This window comes from Ambystoma mexicanum, chromosome 3p, assembly GCF_040938575.1.
Source record: "Ambystoma mexicanum isolate Mex_15411 chromosome 3p, UKY_AmexF1_1, whole genome shotgun sequence".
NCBI classification, from domain to species: Eukaryota; Metazoa; Chordata; class Amphibia; order Caudata; family Ambystomatidae; genus Ambystoma; species Ambystoma mexicanum.
In genome coordinates, this window is record NC_090925.1 from 679,191,928 (window position 1) to 679,215,893 (window position 23,966).

The 23,966-nt window shown below is 45.7% G+C and overlaps 1 protein-coding gene across 1 annotated transcript in view; it reads left to right on the forward strand.

Annotated features, from left to right (window-relative positions):
* The first annotated feature begins 535 nt into the window (after window positions 1-535).
* The window catches only part of FAF2 (Fas associated factor family member 2), a 362,642-nt gene continuing 339,211 nt past the window's right edge, over window positions 536-23,966 (forward strand). The window contains exon 1 of the mRNA XM_069651461.1: window positions 536-707. Within this exon, the coding sequence (XP_069507562.1) occupies window positions 645-707 (63 nt within the window). The 5' untranslated portion in view covers window positions 536-644. The remainder of the gene's footprint in view (window positions 708-23,966) is intronic.

Below are 23,966 nucleotides of genomic sequence, written 5' to 3' on the forward strand. Positions count from 1 at the left end.
AGCTGATTTTCCTGTGCACATAAATTGGCTGTATTAAGGTGATACTCATGTTACTAACACGTGTTTCACACTTCGCGGTATACAACATTGAGATGGTAATGTTACGTGTTTTACAAATGACTTTGTTCTGATGTACTTGAAAATCTCCTTTTAGGCTTCCAATAATGCTTTCGTGAGTTATGGCAATTATTAATATGAATGAATTCGTTGAGTTTTTAACTTCTTGAAGTCAATGCATTAGTCATCATGTATATATTAGTCTCATTCAAGAAAGTGAGCTGCGGCGCATTTGAGTCTCGGGTGTGCGATTCAACCACGGTAACTTGAATTCAACCCCCCCCCCCCCGTACAGTGTACAGCTAAAAGGCACCCCCAAACCAAGATGGCTTCCACCCGTTATGGGTCTGACTTTAGTTTAGCATAAGCCTAGACGCAGCTTGTTCCCAGCTACCAAGCGGGTACATTTTAAGATAAGAATCTCAATGGCATCACGATGTCGCGCTTTTATTTCTATTTTCACTCTCTACTGCATGGAATGTTACAGTGGCACCGAAGCGTCCTCATCCGGAAGCGGAAGTGCCATTACAGCGTTCGCCTTGTTGATGTCACATCCGGTGTGTGAGTGACGGGTCAGCAGACTGAAGATGGCAGCGCCGGAGGAGCTGGAGCTCACCCAGGAGCAAACTGAGCGGCTCCTGCAGTTCCAGGTACTTGAGGAAAGGGTTCTTTCACGAGTTGGAACTCATGGGGAAGGTAGAGAGGTTTGCTACTTTGAGATGGTTCCTTCATGAATGGAGGCGGGGGTATATCGTGTTTGGCAGAGGAGGGCTTACATTTATGACTCAATATAGAGGATGGGGAATAAGGATGAACAGCTGTCCCCGAAGAAGGGTCCGGGGGACCCCTTGCGGTGGCTGGAACTCCAAGTGTGTAGCCTACTCTTTTAATGGTTGTCAGGAGCTCTTTCACTTGCTAATGCTGCAGGGGCCTCTCAAATTGGATGTGGTGCTGGGGTCTGCTGTCATTGGGTATGGGCTGTAAGGGCCTTTTCCTCAAAAGTTTGTGGTAGTTTGGGGATGCTCCTACATATATGAGCGAGAGGGCGGTTAGGTGAGTTGTCCTCGTTGTGAAGTTGGGGCGAGCAGAAGCGATGCTCTTTCATTTGTATTTGAAATGCATCGTACCTGGGTTTTTTTTTTTATTATTTTTTTTTAATTTATTTTTAGCAGGGTGGGGATACCCTTTACTGAGATGTATGCTGCACCATTTGTGGCTTTGTAAAATACGTGCTGCTTAAACGCCCGTCTGCTCTTCACCATGCATTTTGGGGCTTTGTTGCATATATAGATCACTCAATTATAGTGTATCTTGTATGTCCCGATAGTAGATTGGTGCTAGCAAGTTTGGCGAGATTTGAGTCCCTTTTGTGCCTAAGGATCTCAAAGAGTTGAAAGCATTGACAATGTTATTCTCCCAATTGAAGTTTGAACAATGTACTGTTCAATCTCAAATGTAGGTGTTGCTCCATGTATTGTTGAAACTCTGCTCAAGTGTCTCCAATGTGGCTGTTTCTTCATTTGCTGCTGTCTCAAATGTAGGTGTTTTCCCCTTTACTGATGAGGTACCAAGTTAGACGCCTTCTGCCACTGCTCTACAGGGATTGAAATTGAGATTCAATTAGCAGGAGCTAACACCAGCTCCTGAGTGTCAGCATCACCCAGTAGGCAGGAGCTACCACAGGGTAACCAGGAGCTACCAGAGATGCTCATTTTAGCTTTTTGTCCATCTTGTATTAACCATTGTGTCTTAAATGTGTATTAATGTTTTTTTTTTAATTAATATTATCAAATACTCAGTTTGTCACAACTACATGTTTGGAAGGCACCAGTTGGCCCTAGGAGCCAAACGTAGCTCCTTGTAGCTGTTGCTTTCAAGCTAATTAAGCTCTACTCTGCTAGAAGCAGGAGCTAAATAGCTCCCCCCAATTCCGAACCCTGCTCTACTAGCCAAAATGTAGGTATTTTCTCCATTCACTGTTGAGCCTTCAATGTAGGCATGTCTCCATTCTCCCCCTCACTGCCATAGCTGAATCTAGGTGTTTCTACAGTAGTGCCAAAGTTGATTTCTGAGTTTGTCCCTTGCTGTGTCATGGCCAATTCTCCCTGAATGGGAGGGGTGTTTTTTGGAGACCTAGGGTGTACCCTTCCCTATAGAGGATCAAAGGGGAAACCGGGGAGAGAGATGAATTTGACTTAATTGGACAACCGATAGAGGGGCTTAGATGGAAAAAGGAGTGGGGTGTCAGGGGAGGTGTCTCGATCTCAGAAAGGATGAACCATAGGGCACAGGAATCACCCCAGTGGAGTCCGTGGGGGTGGCAATTGCTGCACAGCACACCAAAATATATTAAAGGGGAAGGGATATTGGCGGCACCTAGTCTGTACACTGGAGTGTAGAAGGGGTACTGCCACTAATGAACCCTATTAAAAACTCACACTTCACAGAACATAGGAGAAGCACACCATAATGTATGACGGGAAGGGATATGGGCCACAGTTAATCAAAACAGTGGGGGTAGGAAAGGGTACTGCCACCAACTAGCCTACTAAACTCACCCTTATGCATACACCTCTCAAACGCTGAATTAAATACAACCATACCTCTACAGCACACACTTCACTGTATCACAACGACGAAACGAGAAACAAACTACACATGGTCTTGCCCACCAGCACATGCCGGCTACCAGAAAAAAACACACATACCTTCTCTCACCAAGCCCCGAAAACCTGGAATGACCTTCCAAAGTACATATGTAACTTCACTATGCGGCTAATAGTTTTAACCACTGTTGCTGAATAAATATTCTTTTAAATGTACAATTTGCATCACCTTTTATCAAAAATCTCCCCCTTGGGTACTATTAAAACAGTGTTCCAAAAGGAATGAATTCCCATTTGCAACATAATCTTCTCCCGTCTCTTCTATTGGTCTTCTCTCCTCTTTGGTCCCTCATCTGACCCGCCCTCAAATCCATCTACCACTCCTCTATCCGTACTCTGTCTCCTAGTTCCTCGCAACTCTATTTCCTCCTCGCTCTCCCTCCTTGGCTGGCTTCCCTTCCTCTCCCAACTTAAGTTTCAATTCCTCTGCCTGGCTTTCAAATCTCTCCATGATCCCCACCACCTCTCCTCTCTCTCCTTTCATTCTACACTCCCTCCCGCTATCTGCGCTGATCATTTCCTACTCGCAGTACCCCCTTCACCATATGCCTCTTCTTGCTTCCTTTCCTTTCAGCTCTTGGCCCCCTACACTGAAACTCCTTGCTCTGCCTTGAAAGCCCTCCTTCTCCACTCCCCCCTATCACCTTCATACCTCCCACTTCCCCCTTTTTTTTCCTCACACTGTGGAACTTAAAATCAGACAACTGAATTTGATCCCCCTCCCTGACTACCCCGACTCCCTTCCTCCTCACCCTTCCCTCGCCTCCTCCATCAAAGCAAACTGTTCTACGCACTGTTACACTGGTTTGTATCATGATTGTTTATATGCTTCTCTCTCCATTGTACCTGTTTTATTGTAAAGCGCTTTAAAGTGCTATATAAATTTAAATAAACAAACTTAACTGTGGGCAAGTTTTATGTTGGTGCCCAAGACAATTCTATGCCCCAGTCCGAACCTTCTGTAGACTGTGTGAACACTGGGCCTATCACTGCTTTCTGCTAGTAAATAAACTGCCCCCCCCAACACAGATTTGCACTTTTGCACTGGAGTTGTTGCTTCGCTTGATCCTTCACCTACCTGCCTTCTGCATATGGCACTGGATAAAAGCAGGCAGGACAGATTCTACATTTAATTTGAAGTATCCAGGGCAATGGGGGTGAAATATTTCTTAGGTCTATTCTCAATTTGTGACACCACCCATGAAGAAATTCCTCCCTCTGAACTTGTATCACATGGGTCCTAATGCACTCAGACCTGGGGGAAACGGTAATGATGGGGCTGTGGTGAGGTGGTGGTTTAGGCCATATTTGTGCCGATATGTTTTTTTAATTTTGTCATTTTCAAAGTTTTTTTTTTTTGCCACTATCTTTAAGAAGGTAAATGCACATGTATTGCAAGAATCAAGAAAGACATCAACAGCACCCATACTGAACACTGTCCCTTTAGGATTACATGGTCCGTGGTGACTCCGACATCAGACCTTCATAATACACGCTACATGCAACCTTTCGGTGTGTCTGTGTTGGCTATGACATTTTGACAAATGAAACGCAATGACATGGGCGTTCAGACCGCACATGAGTGACTTTTCTCCCTTTAATGGGATAAAGAGTTGTCAAAACAAACTTTTTGTCTCAGTGAGGGGTCATGATGCCCATGCCATGTGGTTCCAAATAAATGCAATTTGAGGTAAATTTTCAAAGCGATGACCTGTGACTGAGCAGCAAGCTCATTGCTCAAAATGTGCATTATATCATTTCCACTAGTCACTCTTTCATTCAAGGCGATCAATGAGTGAGCGCCATGAAATACAATTTCTGCACGCGCCTTAGATTCCTGGAGGATCAGCTAAATATGTGCAGAGACAAGTTTCAAAATCCTACCTTGCTACAGCTGGAAAATCCTGCCTGTGTATTCATACGTTAACTAAAAAGCATTGACTTAATGGTAAGTTAAAGAACTTCAAATGCAAACATTTTTTTTTGGTACAAGTAGTTTCAGTTGGAGCAGTTTTTAATTCCATTCCGTAAACCACACGTGCCTGACACTAAATCAATATGTTAGCAATAGGAAGAATAAATACAGTGCCAAGAAGGAAAAGTATTTACTTTGTGTTGGTGGTTTTGGGGTTTATATATTTAAAAAGGATGTTTTCTAAACATATGACAATGGGGGATTTCCCTGGTTCTATCATTGAATTTACATATAAGAAGTCACACCGCAAAATTCACTCATCTCTGCGGGTATTCCCTGCTGCCATACCAAAGGGTAACATGCAACCCGCAAGTAACTAAAGGCTGTAACGTAGAGAGAGAGAGAGCATGTGCATGTATTTGGAAAAAAAGCGCATACTACCATCAGCCTCCATTGATCTGTGGCATGCAGATTATCAAGAAGGCAACATGTTCATCTTCACCAGTAGCCGGGGGGAGCTAAACACCTAAATGACCACTTAAGAAAAGCTACGAAGTTTGCTTTGCCAGTCGCAGCACGGCTCCCCTCCCCCCTCTTCTCCACACGTGTTTGTGGTGTTTGGTGGAAGCAAGGGGTGGCAATTCAGTGGAAAGTATGTTGAAAAGCCCAATTCTAGCCATGGGTGCCTGGTTTTGTTTGTGATGATAAATCTGACAATTGATGACCGTTTAAGAAAATATTTGTTAACTCCACCTGCTATACCGCGATAACCATGATATACCGTCATTTGGCAAGAAGTTTATTGTACCGCCATAAAACTAATACTGTGACACCCCTATTGTAGGGTTGCAAATACAGCTCCAAGTGCAGGATTTCCAGGGGGGATGGCAGTGCAGGTGTGCAACTGGGATGGCAGGAACCTGGGCCTTTGGTTCAGAGGGTAGCCAGTTAGCCTTGTTCTGTATCGGGCAGTAGATCTACAAGGTAGCGGAAGAGAGCAAGCAGAAGCAAAGCAGAAGGTCTTGACCTGCTTCTGGAACCGGAGATGGTTCTGCTTAAGTGCCAGAGAGGCAGGGTGGCTGTTCCAGAGGGAGGCGCCAGCCGAAGAGAGTTCTGCCCCCAACTTGTTGCTTGCAAAAGCGCCCGACCCTCAAGGAGTTGGAGGTGGAGGAGTAACGAGTAGGAAGTTACTCAGAAGAGAAAGCTGGAGATATTTACTTGTCCAATCTGATAGCCCCAGGCTTGAAATAAAAATGTAAAAAGCCATTTAATCCTTAATGGTGTCCGTTCAGCTGTCTTATCAAAATTATTGACCCAAGCACTGCTATTTGAGAACAGTAGGCGCAAATAAAAATGAGACTAGCTCCTCATATGAACATTTAGCACTTGACACCTGCTGTCTGCGCTTACCCCACCAGCTGGCAGCACTTCTTATTTTTCATATTTATTGCTGCTATCCGGTTTATAGTGATCCCGTCAAACATAGGATTGACAAAAGTGCAATTCCATCGAAACCAGTCCATCGACAATATGTATGGACTGGTTTAAATGGAAATCCACTTTTAAATGTGAAAAGTAGCATTTCCGTGCTTTTTTGTAACTTTACAACGTTACAGGGCACTGTCCAGTGCTGAAATGTCAGCACTGGCCAGCTCCTTGTACCGTTTTAAAGTTTTTCTGTATATTGGAGGGGGGGTTCCCCCACATCCCGTAAACCTACTGTAACCCTTAATCTAACCCTAACCCAGACTCTAACCCTAGCCCCCAACCTAACCCTAAAAAATGTATTACCTAAAAAAAAAAAAGTAATACTTACATTTCGATACATTTAGATACCACCATCGAATTATATACAACGAAATGGTCATTCGATGGAATGGCATTTTGTTGCTTATAATTCGATGCTTTGGTATTCAATGGTTTACCATTCGATGGTTTGACCGGTGGATACCCTGCTATCCTATGTACTGCACCTCCACTCCGCCCGCACTTGCACAATATCTGTGTCACTTGGCCTAGTAAGATCATTCTTTGTCTTCCCTCTGTTCCCCTCCCTTGCCTCGCCGCGCCTTGAAACACTATAAGCGCGTTATAAATGCCATATCATTGATTTAAAAACTAGCTGCAAGGTTTCACTATTTTACCGAACACCAATATATTTTGTTTTTATCATATTTAATTTCAAACTAGCCATTTGAGTATAGCAGGCCCTGTTGGAGACCTGCCTGGGTTAAGTCCAAAATTGCTGTCATCTGCATAAAGAAGCATGTTATAAAAAGTACCCTTCAGCGAGGGTAGCCTAACTTTCCCAAGAGAAGTACTAGAGCCAAAGCCTGAAAGGAATAAATTCGGGGCAACGGACATCCCTGCTTTTCACCTTCATTGGTTGGGGGAAAAACAATGTATAATTCCCTGAACTTGTGTCTGTGTATCACAGTTGGATACGATTTAATAAACCATTAGGGACCCAATAACATTTACATTGTTACAATGTTTCTATCAATCCAATGCCTTCTCCAAATCTGAAGAAAGCCACACATTCCTCCCTCCCCCCTTAACCTTACTGTATTTCTCCATGATGGTACTCAAGAGTGAAGCAGTGATCCACTGTACTAAGCCTTTCCCCTGAAACTAATCTGGGAGGGCTTCAAGATATTGTAACATTGATCCCACTCCTCCAGTATGAGAAACAGACATTTGGAAAATATCTAGCTGGCAATATCCAGGAGGGAAATTGGCCTATAATCACGGGGGGGCTGATCGTCGAAGGACTACTTGTCCAATGAGATGGCATAATGTCTTTTAGCTATTCTTATATGCCCTTTTTTATCTATAAATCTGACCATCTGTGTACATTCCACATGGTTCAATGTTCTTTTTGAGATCTTACATTCTCTATGGAACCATGGGGCATACCTTTCTATGACCTGGACCTCCTAAACTTGGGGAAGCTGTTTGCCAATAGCTCTGTCCTGGATAGTTTGAACTCACACTGAACATTTCCTTTGTGGCCTTTAAACTGTTCAACAGTGTTAAGAGAATAGCTTAATTTTTAGGAATTAGTAATTCTTTCCAATGCCTCCTTGTCGAGCTTATGCATTGCTAACTAGCACCTCCTGGCTGTCGGACAATTTATCCATGACGCCTACCCCTGGCCATTGGAAAATTAACTCAAAATGATAGTAATCGCTCTGTTCAATCAGAAACTCAATTATAACATTCCTGGGGGGGAAAAACAATCCACAATAGTGATCAATGACTAACAGTATTGCTGATCTTGTATCCTTAGGAATGCACCATTTGCCACTAACGATCCCGGAAAATTCCCAGGCAGAATTCCAAGTACACCTAAGAATGTGTGATCAATTTTACTGTCCAAACATTTTGCAATACATTTCTTATATTTAGATTGAGAACCTAAAGCCCTACACAATGTTTTAGTCGTACTATAATTCTGAACAACCTGACTGGTCCTTGGTCCTATCTGTCTAAAACTGTCCTACTGACCACTCAATTTCAACATTTCTTGTAAACAACCACTTTTAATGTCAAATGAAGTTAAAGGCCTTGCAAATCTAATTTACTAGAATTGCATGTGGTCTGGACCACTTAAGTACTGTTAGATAAACATGTTCTATTAGCAGTCTTAGGTTTATAACATTTCTAATTTGTGTTGCAATCGTTTTTCCACTATCTGAGCGTGGATATGTTGGTTGGAAAATGGATGTTGCTCACCACTTAATTTGATATGCACATTTTGCTCATTGTGCACAAAAGGCTGGGGACCCCTGCCATAGAGGACCCCACCGGAAACACAGGCTAGAGATGGGACCAACCTAACTTGAACCAAAGAAAGAGGGCATCAGAATTAAAGCGGAAAGATTGGCGACCAAACAGATAAACCACAGTGCCCATGCAGCTCAAGGACACAAGGACGAGTTCCCCTTCCTCAGGGGGCCCAGGGAGGCGATGGTGGTTGCACACCAGGATGTGTCGGGGGACAAAGCGATGCAAACATCCATTAGTCTGAACAAGGGGGAGGTGGAGGAGGTATCTCCACTAAAGAGCCCTGCGAACAACCCACAAGAGAATAGATGAGGGTGAAATCACTAGCACACCACAAAGGGATGTGGGCCACAGGTGGCCAAAACTGAGGGGGTACGATAAAGTATCACCACTAACCAACCTTCTAAACATTTTTTCTTTTTAAATCCCTTTGCTTACACCTCTTAAACTCTAAACTAAACGCAACCATACCTACCTCTACAGCACAACGAACCACACACACGTCACTACACCGCAACAACGAAACAAACCACACATAGCCTCGCACAACAGCACATGACTACTGACCGAAAAGTCACAACTACGCTCAGCGAACGGTGTAAACCGGACTGAAGCTGCCAACGGCACATCATAGCTCTTACCCCTACACCTAACCCTCTTGCTTTTCAGATCTGCCAGCGCGCCATGGAACCACTCTGGTGGTGGTGCACAGTATAAATATCCTTTAAGATAACATAACATTGCCAGGATTAACCCCCTCCATCTAAGGGAAATCCAGCACTTTGGCCAAATTTCTACTTTTGTGCTCAGCATATGTTTCAGCCTGCTCCTTGGTCTTTCCAGCTACTCCTTCATTCCCTTAAATTTCCCGACTTTTGACATTCACGCTCTACAACCTGCCAAAATTCTGCCTTGCTTCTTCACACTGATGCCATGTTGTGCCAACTCACTTCATTTAAATTCCTGTCAGTCTACAATTCTGTCCAGAGTTTTGCTTCACACTGCCTTGCTCACTGTCCCTCTTGATTGTCCACTCTTTACCCTCTATCGGACTGCCCCACTGCATCCTCTCGCTCCTTCTCTACCTGCCCTCCTCCACTGGAATGCTTTCCCCAGAACATCAAATCCAGCCCCTCAGTTGAACTGTTTTAAGAAAATGCTTTAGCTTCTCTAAGTTTTATTTTGGGATTTACTGTGCATGTACCTAGTTTTGGGAATCGGTACATCAGTTCACCAGTAGGGGTTACATGCGTACATTAAATTGGTTCCATGGCATTTCATTGCAGGATGATTTTTTTTTATTTTTTCACTGCAGAAAAAACTCAATGTTTCTATTTTGGAGGGTCCTCCAAAACCCCATCCCCTTTAATTATTTATTCCTGAACACCCACACAACATATATATATATCCCCCCTAAAAAAATTCAGTTTTTCAGGGTGAAGGGACATCGTACCATTTTAATTAAGGGTCTGCAACTTTGGCTCACCTGGTGTTCTGGAATACAGCTCCCAACAGCCCTTGCCAGTTGTGAAGAATCACATGAGCTGTAGTGCAAGACTTTTGAAAAGCTGTACGTTGCAGAAGCCTGCAGAAGATGGCTTGGAGGTGTGCTGCCCTTTGAGAGGAGCATTTATCCTGGGGACACAATTTACACTCGGCACTAGCTATTACAGGGTTCGAAACTGAGAATTGATGAGCAGTAGCTAAAAGTAGCCCCTGGGTGTCAGGCATCACCCTGTAGGCAGGGGGACCAGTAGCTGCACAACCTGCTTCTTTAACCTTTTGCCTAGTATGTATGAACCATTGTGTGTTCTAATTCTTCTTTATTAACATCATTAAATGCTCAAATATAAGGTCACATTTACATGTTGTAAGATACCAGTTGGCCTTGGGAACCAAAAGTAGCTGTTGGTTTCAAGCTGACCAGGCTCTACAATGCTAGAAGCACACACTAAATGGCTCTCAAGTTCTATTGAGTCTTGGCGAGTAAGAAATGGTGTGCTATGTGTATGTGTAGAATTGGGGTGGCGAGTGACTTCTTATGGCTTGCTAGTAGCTTGCAACTTGAATTTATTTTACCCTTGATTTAGAACCTGCATATAATTTAGGGTTGCTGGGAATGGTTAACTTTTACAGTTAGCAGGGAACATTTAATATTGCTGGAAGGAGTCAGAACGGTGGCACGTAAATGGTGGTGCTTCAAAAGGATAATGGGCTGGGTATGGCTTTACCTGTTGAAATGTAGCTCCACCATTCAAGAAAGTACTCGTCCCAAAAAATTCTGAAAATCTGGCAATTCTCCTTTATTTTGTACCTGACATTCCGGATCATTGCTTTATTTCATATATTTAATAAAGGACCCACATATGAATATATTCGGAAGAAATAAATCTGCATTTATATTGATGTTAGAATGCATATAGAGAGTAAAGGAAGGAATACATAAAGTCAAAAGTTAACCAAGTATAGCATTGTGAGAAGGAGATGGCGAGGGAGAAAAATAAATATGCTCTTCTTGCAGCCCCTCGCGAGAGTGGATAAGTTTGTGTGAAAGGGCCTTATTATTGAGCCTTTGTATGTGAAGGGGTAATGGCATGTAGCTATAACCTGCATGTTATCTTTGCCTGATCAGATTGTATCCCACTAAGGGTGTTTGGTAAGAATGTGTTTGTCTAGTTTAGAAAGGGGTCTCTTGTCACACGGGAGACACAGCAGCATATGGAAGAAACTCATGCATTGGAGTTATCCGAAATCTTATTGTGCATTTTCCAATTGCACTTTGTTGTTTTTATAGCTATCGAGGTTAGATGATTCTTAGTAGTATGTTATTAGTTTCTAGATTTATATTTGAAGCAAAGGCAGCTGGACAGACTGTTCATTCATCAGAAATATATATAGAGATCTTTCCAATTAATCCAAAAGAGCTTGATTAGGGCACATATAAATAACATAGGTGGCATCACCAATTTCTGTTTTGCATTGCCAGAAATGCCTGAATTCGAATATGCCAGCCTTTATACACTTTCAATGGGGTCCAGGCTGTTTTGACCAAGCGTATAGCACTGTGTGATGATTGCACAACCCAGTATGTGTTACCATTTTATATAATTTCTTAGTGGTCACGTAGGGAATTTCTAACCCTGATTTAGCGCATAGTAGATTGGTACTTTTGTTCTTTTTTTTTATTAAGTAATTTGTATATTTTAGAGTGTGGTCTCCTAGCGAAATGTTTCCTTTCAAGGAAAAAGGGGGCAGAATTCATGATTTCTGAGAACCCTTTTAATATTAAAAGGTGGCAACGTCTTCATTGGGCATAGTACATTTGGTTTTGAAAAGAAAAGGTGGGGTTTACCTTCATAAAGGTGGCTAATGTTTCTTCCATTCTGGGAGACTGTATGGGCCAGACTTAAAAAAAAAATGAAAAAAAATTATGTTGTTCATCTTACATTTTTCAGCTTTTCTGTAATGATAAATGTTTTCTATGGAGAGGTCACACTATTGGGTAGCCCAGTCACTCACATGATGGCTGATCTTTTGTAGCAGGAATAGCGTGGTGCTGTGTTCCCCCTCGCCCCTCCGGAGCTTCAAAAAGAGACCATGTGCATGCATTGTTCGCGATACATCGGATAACTTTGTGTACAATTAATCTGATCATGTAAAATGCACAATCGTATTTTCTCAAACACACTCAAACATTCGGTATCAAGAAGATATTCTTAAAAATGTTGGCTGAGAAGCTGGGGGAGCTATTATGGGACACAGGGAGAAGGAGAGTGTTGCTGACAACTTGGAGATGTCTGCGGGCGGATAGGGGCATTAATCTGCCGGATAGGGGCCTTAATCTGCCAGATTATGAGCTCTATTTCATGGCAGCACAGCTGCAAGCAGTGATGACGTGGACAGACCCAGAGGGGGTAATTGCTGGAGGGGCTACTGGGGGCACTTCCAACTCACCGACGGGAGATGGAGCTGCTTTATATATTTCGGGTAGTGAGAACGCTGGGGGAAGCTCTTGAGGAAGCTACAAGTGTCGCAGACCTACCTTGGGGAGTGGACTCAGGACTTCGTTTGGTGCTAAGCAGGGTGGGGTTTTCGGGTCTCGGAGACAGGGTATGTAAGACATTGGGGGACCTGTTTAAAGACTGGAAGCTGCTGTCATTTGAGGAATGGAGGACTCGTTATGGGGTGCCAAATGGATATTTCCTAACATATGGTCCAATAACTAAAGTGGTAGCCTTGAGGAGGGAGATTACAGAGGAACTGCAGACGACCCTGCTGATGCAGGTGCTCCTTACGCCGTGGGGCTGGGGGCCAGGGTCTCTAAAATTTACCAAGCACTACAGAGTGCATTTCCTAAAGAGTTAAAGGTGCAGAGTAAATGAGGGGGGGGGGCTCCAATTTGGGAGGAAGAATGGCCACCTCTGGGAACTGGTTCGGAAAGTCTTGCGGTACGCTAGGTACCAACTTCTTTAATAATCTCATGTAGTAACTCCCACTAAGTTGCATGCCATAAATAGTGCGTTTTGGGACTGCCCCTGCTCCGTGACGGGGCCAGCCGGGATGTGGCATATGCTCTGAGGATGTCCGGTTGTGGCATGCTATTGGCAAGCTGTGTTTGCAAAGATTAACTGATTACTTAGCTCTAGTCTGGAATGTTGTCCAAGGGTGTCTTTGTGGGGTTTGCTCCCGGGGGGGGGGCAGCAGAAACTACGAAATCACCTAGCCAAGCTTATGTTGGGACTAGCAAAAAGGCGTATGCCCATAGCCTGGCAGAGACCCTAGGGTCTGTCAGTGGCGTATTGGAAGAAAGATGTTTGCAGATGGGGAATGGTGGAAATGGGCATATTGGGCATGAGGGATTGGGGAGAGGAAGGAGAACTAACAGGCGGAGGATATTCCTAGGGGGTGGGAAGTGGCAGGTGTGTACCTCATTGTATCCTGTTGTCCCTTTTTAAAAAAACATGTTTTGTGCATTTGCTATTTTATGGTCCTGTAAGCTATGCTGTATTTCCGGATCTATGGTGAAACTCGAATAAACAGATGTTAAAATAGAAAGGCACCCATTCTAACCTCACTCATTCCTATACAAAGTTACATGGATACACAAGTTAAAATAAAATACAAACTAGCAATTTAGCGGATGCACAAGCTGTTTCAGGCAATGAAAACGGCAGATCATTAATTATGCTGAGCACTTGTAGAACGTTGTGCTATCACTAAAATTAATTCTATTGCCATGTGCATCATATTTCATCTAGCATTCTAGTTGTCGTTTTTTCTGCAATTCTTGCTGTTGCCAACTAGTTATAACTATGACCACAGAATTGCCACGTCTATGTAGTACCAAAAGTTTTGACAACGCCTTCGAGGCAGTTCCTTAAAAAAATGTTTTTTATATAGTTAAACACAATAACTTTCAGACTTGCATAAACATTCTACATCAGGTAACACATCAAGTCTTCACCGCCTGTGTTCCGCCCCCGACCCCCCTCCCCCAAATCGGCCTACATCGCACTCTGTTCTACCACTCCGCAACTCTTCATTGGCACCCTGCTCTGAGGTGGCCAGCTCCGCTTCAACTGTCTCCATGCCCCCCGACCCCATCGCTCTGTTCCGTATCTTGGCCCTTTGCGTCTTGCCACACCACAGTCTCTGCATTTGCCCATTTCAGCAGGTCCCTCAACCATCCCTGCACCGCTGGCCTCATACGTGCCTTCATCCCATTGCTATCCTGCGCTTTGCGAGTATATATGCCAAATCCTTAAGCTTACTTATCAGCCCATCTTTTGGGCCTTGTGAAGCCTTCCAGCAAACATGCTAGGGGGGGGGGGGATCCCACTTCCAGGGTGATATCCGCTCGCGCCAACATTTAGGCTACTTCTCCCCAAAATCTTCTGATTTTTCTAGGCCCAAAACATATGAGCCACATCTGCATTTATCTTCCCCACACTTCGGGCACGATGGTGCTGCTGCTTGGTAGAACTTTGCTATTCTGTTCGGGGTTAGGTATGCCCTATGGGCCACATATAATTGAATCTGTTTTAAGTGTACATTCCTAGACACTTTTGTGGTACGCTATAGTTCTCACCCACACTGCCTTTGATGCATGTTCCTGCAGGTCTGCCTCCCAGCTTCATGTTGTCTGCTCTAGTGCATCTCGACACTTCAAGACCTCCCTCTGACGCATGAAATGTCTCTATTTTCTCGTCTAACTGCAAAGGCGTCGCGGCCTCTGGCCATCTTTCCAAGGAGGCTGGTCTATGTGATATTGTCCCCAGTTCACCCTGTGTCTTCTGTCAGTACCCCAAACTCCTTGCGTAACTGATCTTTTAGTACATCCCCCACCGTAGCTACTCCCTTCGGCTCCCAGTACCTCCTCATGTTTAACCTCAGTTGCTCGCCTGCTCCTTTCAAAGAAACTAGCGGGACCTGTGGGGAATATGGTGTGGTGTTCCCCAACAATTGGCAGGCCCTCTGCCACATTACACACCCCAGGCTCAACATCGAGGGTGGGGCGAATCGCACAAGGGTCCATTATCCAAAAGAACATAGCTCCCTCTGCTTGCAGTAACCGGGATTCCGGTGTGTTCATCAGACAGCCATTGGGCCACAAATTGCAGTTGGCTAGCAACAGAGCATACCTCAAAATTAGGCACCCTTATCCCCCATGGTCATGAGTTCTGAAGCTTCCTCAGTGCCACCCTGCTCCTTGAATTATGCCACAGGAAGCTCCTACACAAACTGTTCAGTCTATTGAAGAACGTTTTTGGTATCGCAAACTGGACATTGGCAAAACAATGGAGCCCTGTCAGCATTACCATCTCAATTATGTCCACCGCTCTCACTGTGTTCTGTGTACTCTGCCTTGGGGGTCATGGTAAATGTCCACTCCCAGGTACCTAAACGTGTCCACCTCCCATTTGATGGGAGGTGGACACGTTTTGATGGGTAGCACCGGCAAGACGTGCTCGGGGTTCCCAGCATACCTCCCTAAAGGGAACAGACTGACTTCTGCGGATTGATTGTTATGCCTGACAAGGCCGCATAGCGCTCCATCACATCCAGGATGTATTGCAGATAAGTCTCTGGGTGCTGCAAGTACAGGAGCATATTGCCTGTGTACAAAGTGCTGCCCCCGGTGCGACTATGCAGGCCTCCCCATATTGATGTATGGTATGGCATTTGTAACGCGCCTACGTAATGGACCGCCAGCGGCTCTAGCGCTAAAATGATCCACATTGGGGACCACGGACAGCCCTGCCTTGTGCCGTTGCTTAACTGCCATTGTCTGAGATAACTCCGGCCGTTTATCAGATCATTATATAGCAACTGCACCCACTTGATATACGTGGGTCTGATACCGCACTTCTTTAATACCTCAAATGCCCATGGCCAGTACCGCATTCAGCATTGCCAGCAGTGGAGCTAGGAGTGTGCACTGTATTCTTTATAGAATTCACTGGGAATTCTGTCTGCTCCTGGGGTCTTGCCCATTGGTAGTTCTTTATTCACACATTCTAGTTCTATGGTGATGGGGCTTTCCAGCCTTTCTTTCTCTTCTGTGCTCAGCTTGGGGAGATTAATTTTTAACAGTGCCTCTTCTATCTCTAAATTGTCACATTCTGCTGATTCCTCATACAACTGTTTATCATAAACATTTGTTTACCCCCCTCCTGCGTCTCGCACAATCCACTATCCTTTCCTTTTATCACTCTTATTGTCTCTCGTTTATTCTCGGTTTCATAAAGCCAAGCCAGCAGCCTCCTGGGATTATCCCCTTCTGCGTGTTGTTTCTCCACATATTTTCTATAGCTTAGTTTAGCTAGCCTGTCCCAGTGTTCTGAACATTCTTGCTTTAGGCAGGACAACTCCTTAGCCACCTCTCGCGATCTCCCGCTTGCTCTATGGCTTCTAGTCTATCTTCCACTTTTTGTAGATCTCATGTAATGACTTCTTGTATCCTTTCGATTTTGCGATCGCTGGCCCTCGCACCACTACTTTACCCACAGTGTGCCTGTAGATTCCACACTGCCCGTATTATGCTCGAAATAATCTTTCACTTCTGTCTGCAGGTGTTCCTGAAACCCTGCATCTCGAAGTGCCTTAGCCCTAAGTTTCCACATCAGAATTCTTGCTTGAGGGTTGGGGGGAGGGAGGGCAGGATGAACAGAAACTGCCACGTGACCAACAGAGGGGCATGGTCTGAAAGGACTCTTGCTTTATATTCAGCCTTTGTGAACTCTCCTAGGGTGTCTCCCCCCGCAAATGCATAATCCAACTTTGTGTAGAGGTTCTTGAGAGCCCTATAATAGGAGTATAATCTGCTTTGTGGGCACCTTGTCTTCCATACATCCACCAACTGAAATGCATGTAATAGTGTGATGAGAGCCTTAGCTGAAGGGGGCAGGATGCAGGAACCTGCTATCCGATATACCCATCATTGGGTCTAGCGTGCAGTTAAAATCTCCTCCCCTTATCAGCGCAGCGCACTATCTCTATGCAAGCTGATCTTGGGGTATAGGGATCTAAAGTAAGTTGCTGTATCCTGGTTGGGAGCATACGTATTAATAGTACATTCTTATCTATTTTCCACCATTCCCCGTAGTACTATCATCATACCATCCGTGTCCAGAGAGTACTGAAGGACCCTGAAATGGACTGTCGGTGCCACCCATATTAGGACCCCTCTGGCATAAACGGAGTATGTTGAGTCCAAGGCCACCCCCCTCCCCACGCCCCTCACTTTCGTGCCAAGGTGTCTTGTCTTTCCTTAGTGAGATGAGTTTCTTGCAGTAGTGCTATGTCTATTCTCTGGCGCCATAGATACACCATTACCCTCTTTCTTTTAATGTAGCTATTCAAGCCCCTGACGTTCCAGGTTGCTTTTTTAAGTTCCCCTCCATCCAGTGGTTCCTGCTCCCATTCTCATCCGTTGCATTCACAGAGCCACCCGCGTGCGTATCTGTAGGCCAACCCCCAGTTAACTATCCCAACTCCCTTCCCAACAATTACCGAGCTCCAAAATTCAGGGCTCGGGCATCCCTTCGGCTCACCCTTATCCCAGCTACTAGTGCCGGAGTTCAAGGTGCAGCAGGAGGATGCGTAACTACTAGTATCCTAACTAATCTAGTCTGGGGTATAGGTTGCTTCCTCGCATGATCCTTTTGAGGGTCAACCCCTTTGGCGCCTGCTTATTAAACATTCTTGTAACATCGCTTATCGTTTTACTTTTTTCACACGTGCTTAATGTCTGGAAACATAACCGCACAATTACACGTTGATTAGGCGTTACCCTCGTGTTTGTCCTCTGCGCCTCTCGATCGTTCGCCCGCATCTCCCTTCAGGTTCGCTTCTCCGAGTCTCTAAGATTGCTCGACTCTCGTGTAAGACTTTCAGTTTGGCTGGGTTCAGCAGCATATACTTACTGTTCGCATCTCACAATCTTCTTCTCTTGACCACCATATAGTTAATCCTCTGTTTTTGTACCAGGAACTTATAATCGGTGTATGCCGGGATGTTGGCTGACACTCTTCTGATCGTGCTGCCCTTGCGAAAGTGTTCAAGGATCTTCTCTCTGTCCTTATAGTAATTATCTGGGCTATTATCTGTTGTGGTTGAGGGCCGGGTGGCGGCGGCCTTCTTGTCGGAGCTCTATGCACTTGTTCCAACGTGAATCCCTGCCTGAGGGCCCGGGCCTATTTCCTGCAGCAGCATAGTCTCAATGAAATTCGTTGGGTTTGCACCCTCCTCTCCTTCCAGAAGTCCAATAATGCATATGTTATTCCTCCTGGCTCGCCCTTATGCTTCTTCCGCTCTGCTTTCCAGGTTATGTATCTGCTGTCGCAACACAGACTTCCTTTGTATTCTCGTTGCTGTTCTTGGTATATACTTGCACCTCTTTTTCTAGTGTGCTTTTGCGTTCTGCCAACGATCTCCTATCCTGTCTCAGGAGGTTTACACGTCTATACTTATTGCGTCAACCTTAAATTCCAGCGAGGACTTTAGGGCTGCTATGGCTTCCAGGATTATATCGATCACAGGTGCTTCTGCTCCCTGGGGCCGTCGTATTCGTGCTTTGCGATGCCTGAGCAGGTTTAGCGAATGCATCTATGGAGGATTTGTTTCCCTTTGGTTTTTTTGGCTTCGGACGCCATGGTTGTCTCGAACAGCGCTCTGCCACTCCCCCGCAAGCTCGGGCTCTCTGTGGATCGTCGCTGTGTTTCTCTGTGCACCTCTCTCGAGGGTTGCATGGCGGGGGCCTTTGTGTCCGGTGTTTTCGTCAACTGCCCCCTGCAGCAAATGTCCCTTTGCAGCTAAGCAATCATTGGTGTGTCCATTACTTCACCTAGTCTGGGGTTGCCATTCCTGGCATATTGAGATGTGGATGCGGACACTTCTGGGATCTCGTGACCAATGGCTCCGCCAGGACCTCCGTGCAGGGATAAAGGCGAGATCTCTGGTATCATTCACATCTCCCACTGATGTGTTAGGCCACCGTGGGGTCTGAGTTGTGCTTCTGTATACAGTGGACAGTTTGTGGTCTTTACCAGCACCCACCTCGCTCCAGGCAGCTTCTAGAGTGGTCTCCCCGAGACCCCCACGCCTCTGCTGCACAGTCTTATTCCATTCCAGATGCTGACTTAATTCCCATAGCCTCTGAGCATCTGTATTCCCAACAGATCTTCACCGGCTATCGTCCTGGAAGGTTCTGGTAGCCACCAAAGGAACAGAGCCACACACCTTGCATGTTAAAAGCATAGATGTTCTTAAGATTTAGTGGACACACCCCCACGTAAACTTCTGTGTCCTGTGGCTTTACTTCTTTTTGTGGGCCCAGTCTTGATGCTTTACTTGTGCTGCTCGCTGTGATGCATGCAGTGGGCATCCCTCGGGTATGCCTGCAAAGGATTCCTCTTTTGTGCAACGCTAATCCAACAGTAGGCTCTGTATCCAGCCACAAGCCAGGCTGAGCACCTTACTCTGAGTGTCTTGCTTCTTTACACCGGAAATGTGGGACAGGCTTACTTCTATACATTTAATACCGACGGACCAATGTTGTAGTCTCCCACTTCTTATCCAAGCATGGGCCGGGTTTGTCGCCGCGTCTCCTATGCAGGCTGCATCAGGCGGACCAAAGTGGGAGCACCTTCTCACTCTTCTTCTGCTCCACCATGAAACGGGATCTCGCACAGGTTTTCTTCACGCAAGCTTTCAGCTGTGCTCCTTGTTGTGGACTGACCAGAGTGAGACTGCTCTTCACTTGTAGCACCACTTTGGCATATGTTCATTTTATGGCTGGACCTCGTTGGAAGCTGCGCATTGTAACTTGCCTGAGTACTTCAATTCTTAAAGTCCTTATTTCATCGGTTGTGCGCACCGTAGTACCATTGGCTGGGCCCCAGTGATCTTGGCTCTCTGCATGTCGGTGTGTCCGAATCCTGCCACTTGTGTGCGATCAACAGCTCTTTCGTAGGCGCGCTTCTGCTTTCTCTGCAGGTGCCTCCTACGTGTTTTACACCATATCTGCAGGTTCGCCGGTCTGCTACGCACTCCCCGGCCTCTCAGTGTAGACTGCAGTGGGTTTTTCAAATTCTCGGTCTCGTCGGTAGTGCCTGCTATGCCGCATGGTGACCCTCATTGACTCGCCGTTGCCTCCTCCCGTAGCCACCAGGTCCTTGTTCTTTGGCCACCGCCATCTTGTCTGTCCCGATTCGGGCCGTATCCGTCTTGATGCACCTAATCTGGCAATTCAGCCCCCACAAGCCTGCAGATCAGTTGCTCATCTGCACAGCTTTTTATGAATCGAGGCCGCTGTTTATTAGCACATCCATGAAATGTAGCCATTGTTGGTGCCCAGGATCGTGTCAGATCAGCAGGAGCCCGTCGGAAGAGCTTCCTATCGCATGGTGCTGTAGCCATGCCCCCTGTTTCATACCAAACGTTCACTTTTCCTGGTCTACCCACAAGATTGATGGCCGCACTGTACTACCTCTATCACGAGCACCATGGATGTGTCAAAGTACCTGTTGTTGTATTGACAAGTTTAAAAAATAAATAAAAATTAATACATTTTTTAACAAACATAAACCAAACGTGGCAGCACGTGTTATACAATTCACATAGCTCGTGTCATATTTGGCCATAGCTGCTAACTACCCCATACCCACCCCCCTTCCCTTGAGCCTATTCCGGTCCGCCATATCCTCTAGAGATGTTCTCTCCTCCTTGTCTTGGGAGGTGTCATCCCCACTTGCAATTGCCTGGGTGGGTCCCGATAATGAAGTCACTATATGCCTCCAGGCTATCAATGTGCCTGCCTATTCTATCCCCCCGCCCCCCTCTATTGGCTACCTCGGTCCAGACTGTCGTTTCAGTTTCAGCCCATTTCTTAAGATCGTTCCACCAGACCTATATCTTTGGTCTCCTGCATGATTTCCAGCCCATGGTGATTCTGCGCTTAGCCAATATGTAAGCTAGGTCTTTAAGTTTATCCACATGCTTTAGCTTGCGTGATCTAGGGAACCCTCCCATCATGCATGCCCACACCGACTCCACCACTAGTGTGATGCCTTTTTCTACTAGGTGGTGGGCCACTTCGTTGCAAAATTCGCCAATTTCTGGGCATGCCCAGAACATGTCATCCCAGCATTCTCTTCTCCACATTTTGGGGCATATTTGTATTCCTGTGTTCTTAAATCGGGCTATCCTCTTAGGGGGGGTAAGGGGGGTCCTATACACACACGCCCGTCATTCATGTTTTCACCCACCTCCTCTTCCCATTCTCCTCTTAACTGGGTCACTCCCTTTCCAGTGTCATTAAAGGATAGTTCCGGGACTTTTTTTTTTATTGTCCCTACGGTTCGGCCATGTGTTTTTAAGCATAAATCGGTAGATCGTAGAAAACTTTCCTATGGACCTTACCCGACTTTTCGTCCATTAACGCACTCGAAATCAGCCGCCATTTTGTGATAATCCTATCATTTCCCCCCATCGACCTGGCTCACCTGCGTTTGCGGCACTAAATCATATCCCCCGCCCCTGAAACAGACTTTATCAAAACATTCATATTCCCCGCCTCTATCCGTGACGTGACTGTGCTGCGTAGGCAAACGCGCCCAGGCGTCTTCTACTCGACTCCACACAGAACCCGGAAACCAACACAGATCAGCTCACAACACAGCGCGCCACAATTTGGAATATGAAACTGTACTTTTAAATCAAACCGCAAGATTGTAAATTTGGTAAAGTACATTTATTTGACATCAAATGTTTAGAGAATATTCAGCGATTTGCATTTTTCTTTGCTCTCGATCCAAAATAGTTCGTCTTGAGGCAAGCGATGTTCGTGTGCAGTACACAGGGTGTTGGTTTACGATAAAATAAGCTCTTCGGTCGCACTGATAATCGCATGGCTGTTCCAACAACGAGGCACTAGGCCACCACAACGGTATGTATGTTGCATCTAGCCATTAGTACCGCGTAAGGGCATACTTGTACTTGGCGATCGTCCCATAAAATGGTCAGGGTGGTAACGTTTTTCACGCAGAGAAGCAACTGGCGGTTGTAAAAGCCATCCGCCGGTGTCTGGTACTCGTGACACATACAATAATGAAAGATGTACCTGTTTTAAAAACATAAAAAATGAAATTAGTCTCACCATCAGATCTTTATTAAAATTATTCATTTTATATATTAGGTCGGGAAATTATTTCATAGCTAGGACAGTGCAACTGGGTATTATACGTCATTTCCAGTAACCCACCCCCTCTCCTCCGCGTTTTCAGAGCCGCCTGAGCGCCAGTGGACCACTTCGTCACTGATATGATATAATATGGCATTTGCAAAGCGCCTATACACAAGTGTTTCGTGGCGAGGCGGGCAGGGAGGGGGGGGGAAACAAGGAGAAGACAGACAACGATCCTACTAGGCCAGGTGTCATTCAGATCGCGCAAGTGCAGGGGTAGGGGGAAGGTAAAAGTACAAGGGGAAGGGGAGGGGGGAAGTGGAGTACAAGGTAAGTAGCATAAAATAATAAATACATAGGGCCAGCTGGTGGCGAGTGCAAGGTAAGTGCAGAACAAGTGCTGGGAAGGGGGGGCTGTAGGATACTGAGACAGTCCCCCAGTGCAGGGGTTGACAGGGAGGCAGTGCAGGTGGAGAGTGGAAGGGCCCAGGACCGAGGTCGCAGACAGTGGACCAGTTGTAGCAGGGGAGAGGAAGAGAGAAAGCAGAAGCAAAGAGGAAGGTTTTGAGGTGCTTCCGTAAAAGGAGATGGGTCTCCTCAAGATAGTGCGCGGTACAAAACAAACAGAACAAGTCTTCAAACACAATCTGGGAAGTATAGACAGCACACACAGTGTGGGAAGCCTACAAAGTGGTCATACAAGGGGCAGCGATAGCCACCGCAGGTGGGGTCCAGAAAGAAAGGAGAGGGAGATTAAAGAACGCGCCCTTGTAACACTGCAACAAGAATGCATAAAACACTGGATGAAACTGGGCGATTTCAGCTTTGCTAAATGCACTGAAAAGGTAACTGCACAGGACCACCAACCAGGAAGATTGCTTGCCTGGTTGGTCCGGGGTCTAGACACTAGAGAGGAAGTGGTAGAAATAGCAGATGCATGCAGACACATTTGGCGATCACAAACTGAGATTAATCATGTCTTCAAGGTCTTCTACAGCAACCTGTATGAAGATAACACACACTCGAAGAAAGCAGTCATATGAGAAACCTTGGAAGACATAGGGCTACCAACTCTACAAAACGAGAAATGTTAGCCTCCTTACTCTAGACGAGATGCAAGGAGTTCCTCATTACCCACTGGGAAGACATGGGCTCCCACCTGAATTCTAGAAAGAGTACACAGACCTACTAGCCCCCCAACTACAACAAGTCCTACAAGAGGCGTACGAAGTAGGCACCATCCCAACTCGATGGAACAGGCCCTGATATTACCTATCCTAAAACCAGGCAAGGACAGCAGACTATGCAAATCCTACAGGCCAATCACATTGATGAACCAAGATTCTTACAGCGACTTTGGCAGAACGACTCGAGTGATCAACTCATTAGTCCGACCAGACCAGACTGGATACGTTCCAGGTAGGGCCACAACAGCAAACCTCAGACGACTCAAGGCAGTCGTAGATGGAACACACCAGGCCAGAAGGAGGTGCAGTAGCAGCTTTAGAAGCCATCAAAACCTTAGACTCTGAGATGGGAATGGCTGCCACACTAGAGCACTATGGGATAGGAAAGGTGTTCATGGGGTGGATACACATGCTCTACACAAGGCCATCAGCAAATGTCCGTACAGGTAAACACATCTCTGACCCATTCCCAATCCGCAGGGGCACTAAAGGCTGCCCACTATCGCCCCTCTTATATATTTTGGCGCTGGAGCCCCTAGTGATTTTATGAGAATCATATGCAGATACAGGGCTCCAAATAGATGGAACTACATACGTCATACCCCTCTGTGTAGATGATCTACTCCTATACATGCAATACCCAGAAGACAAACTAGACTCATCTAGAAGTA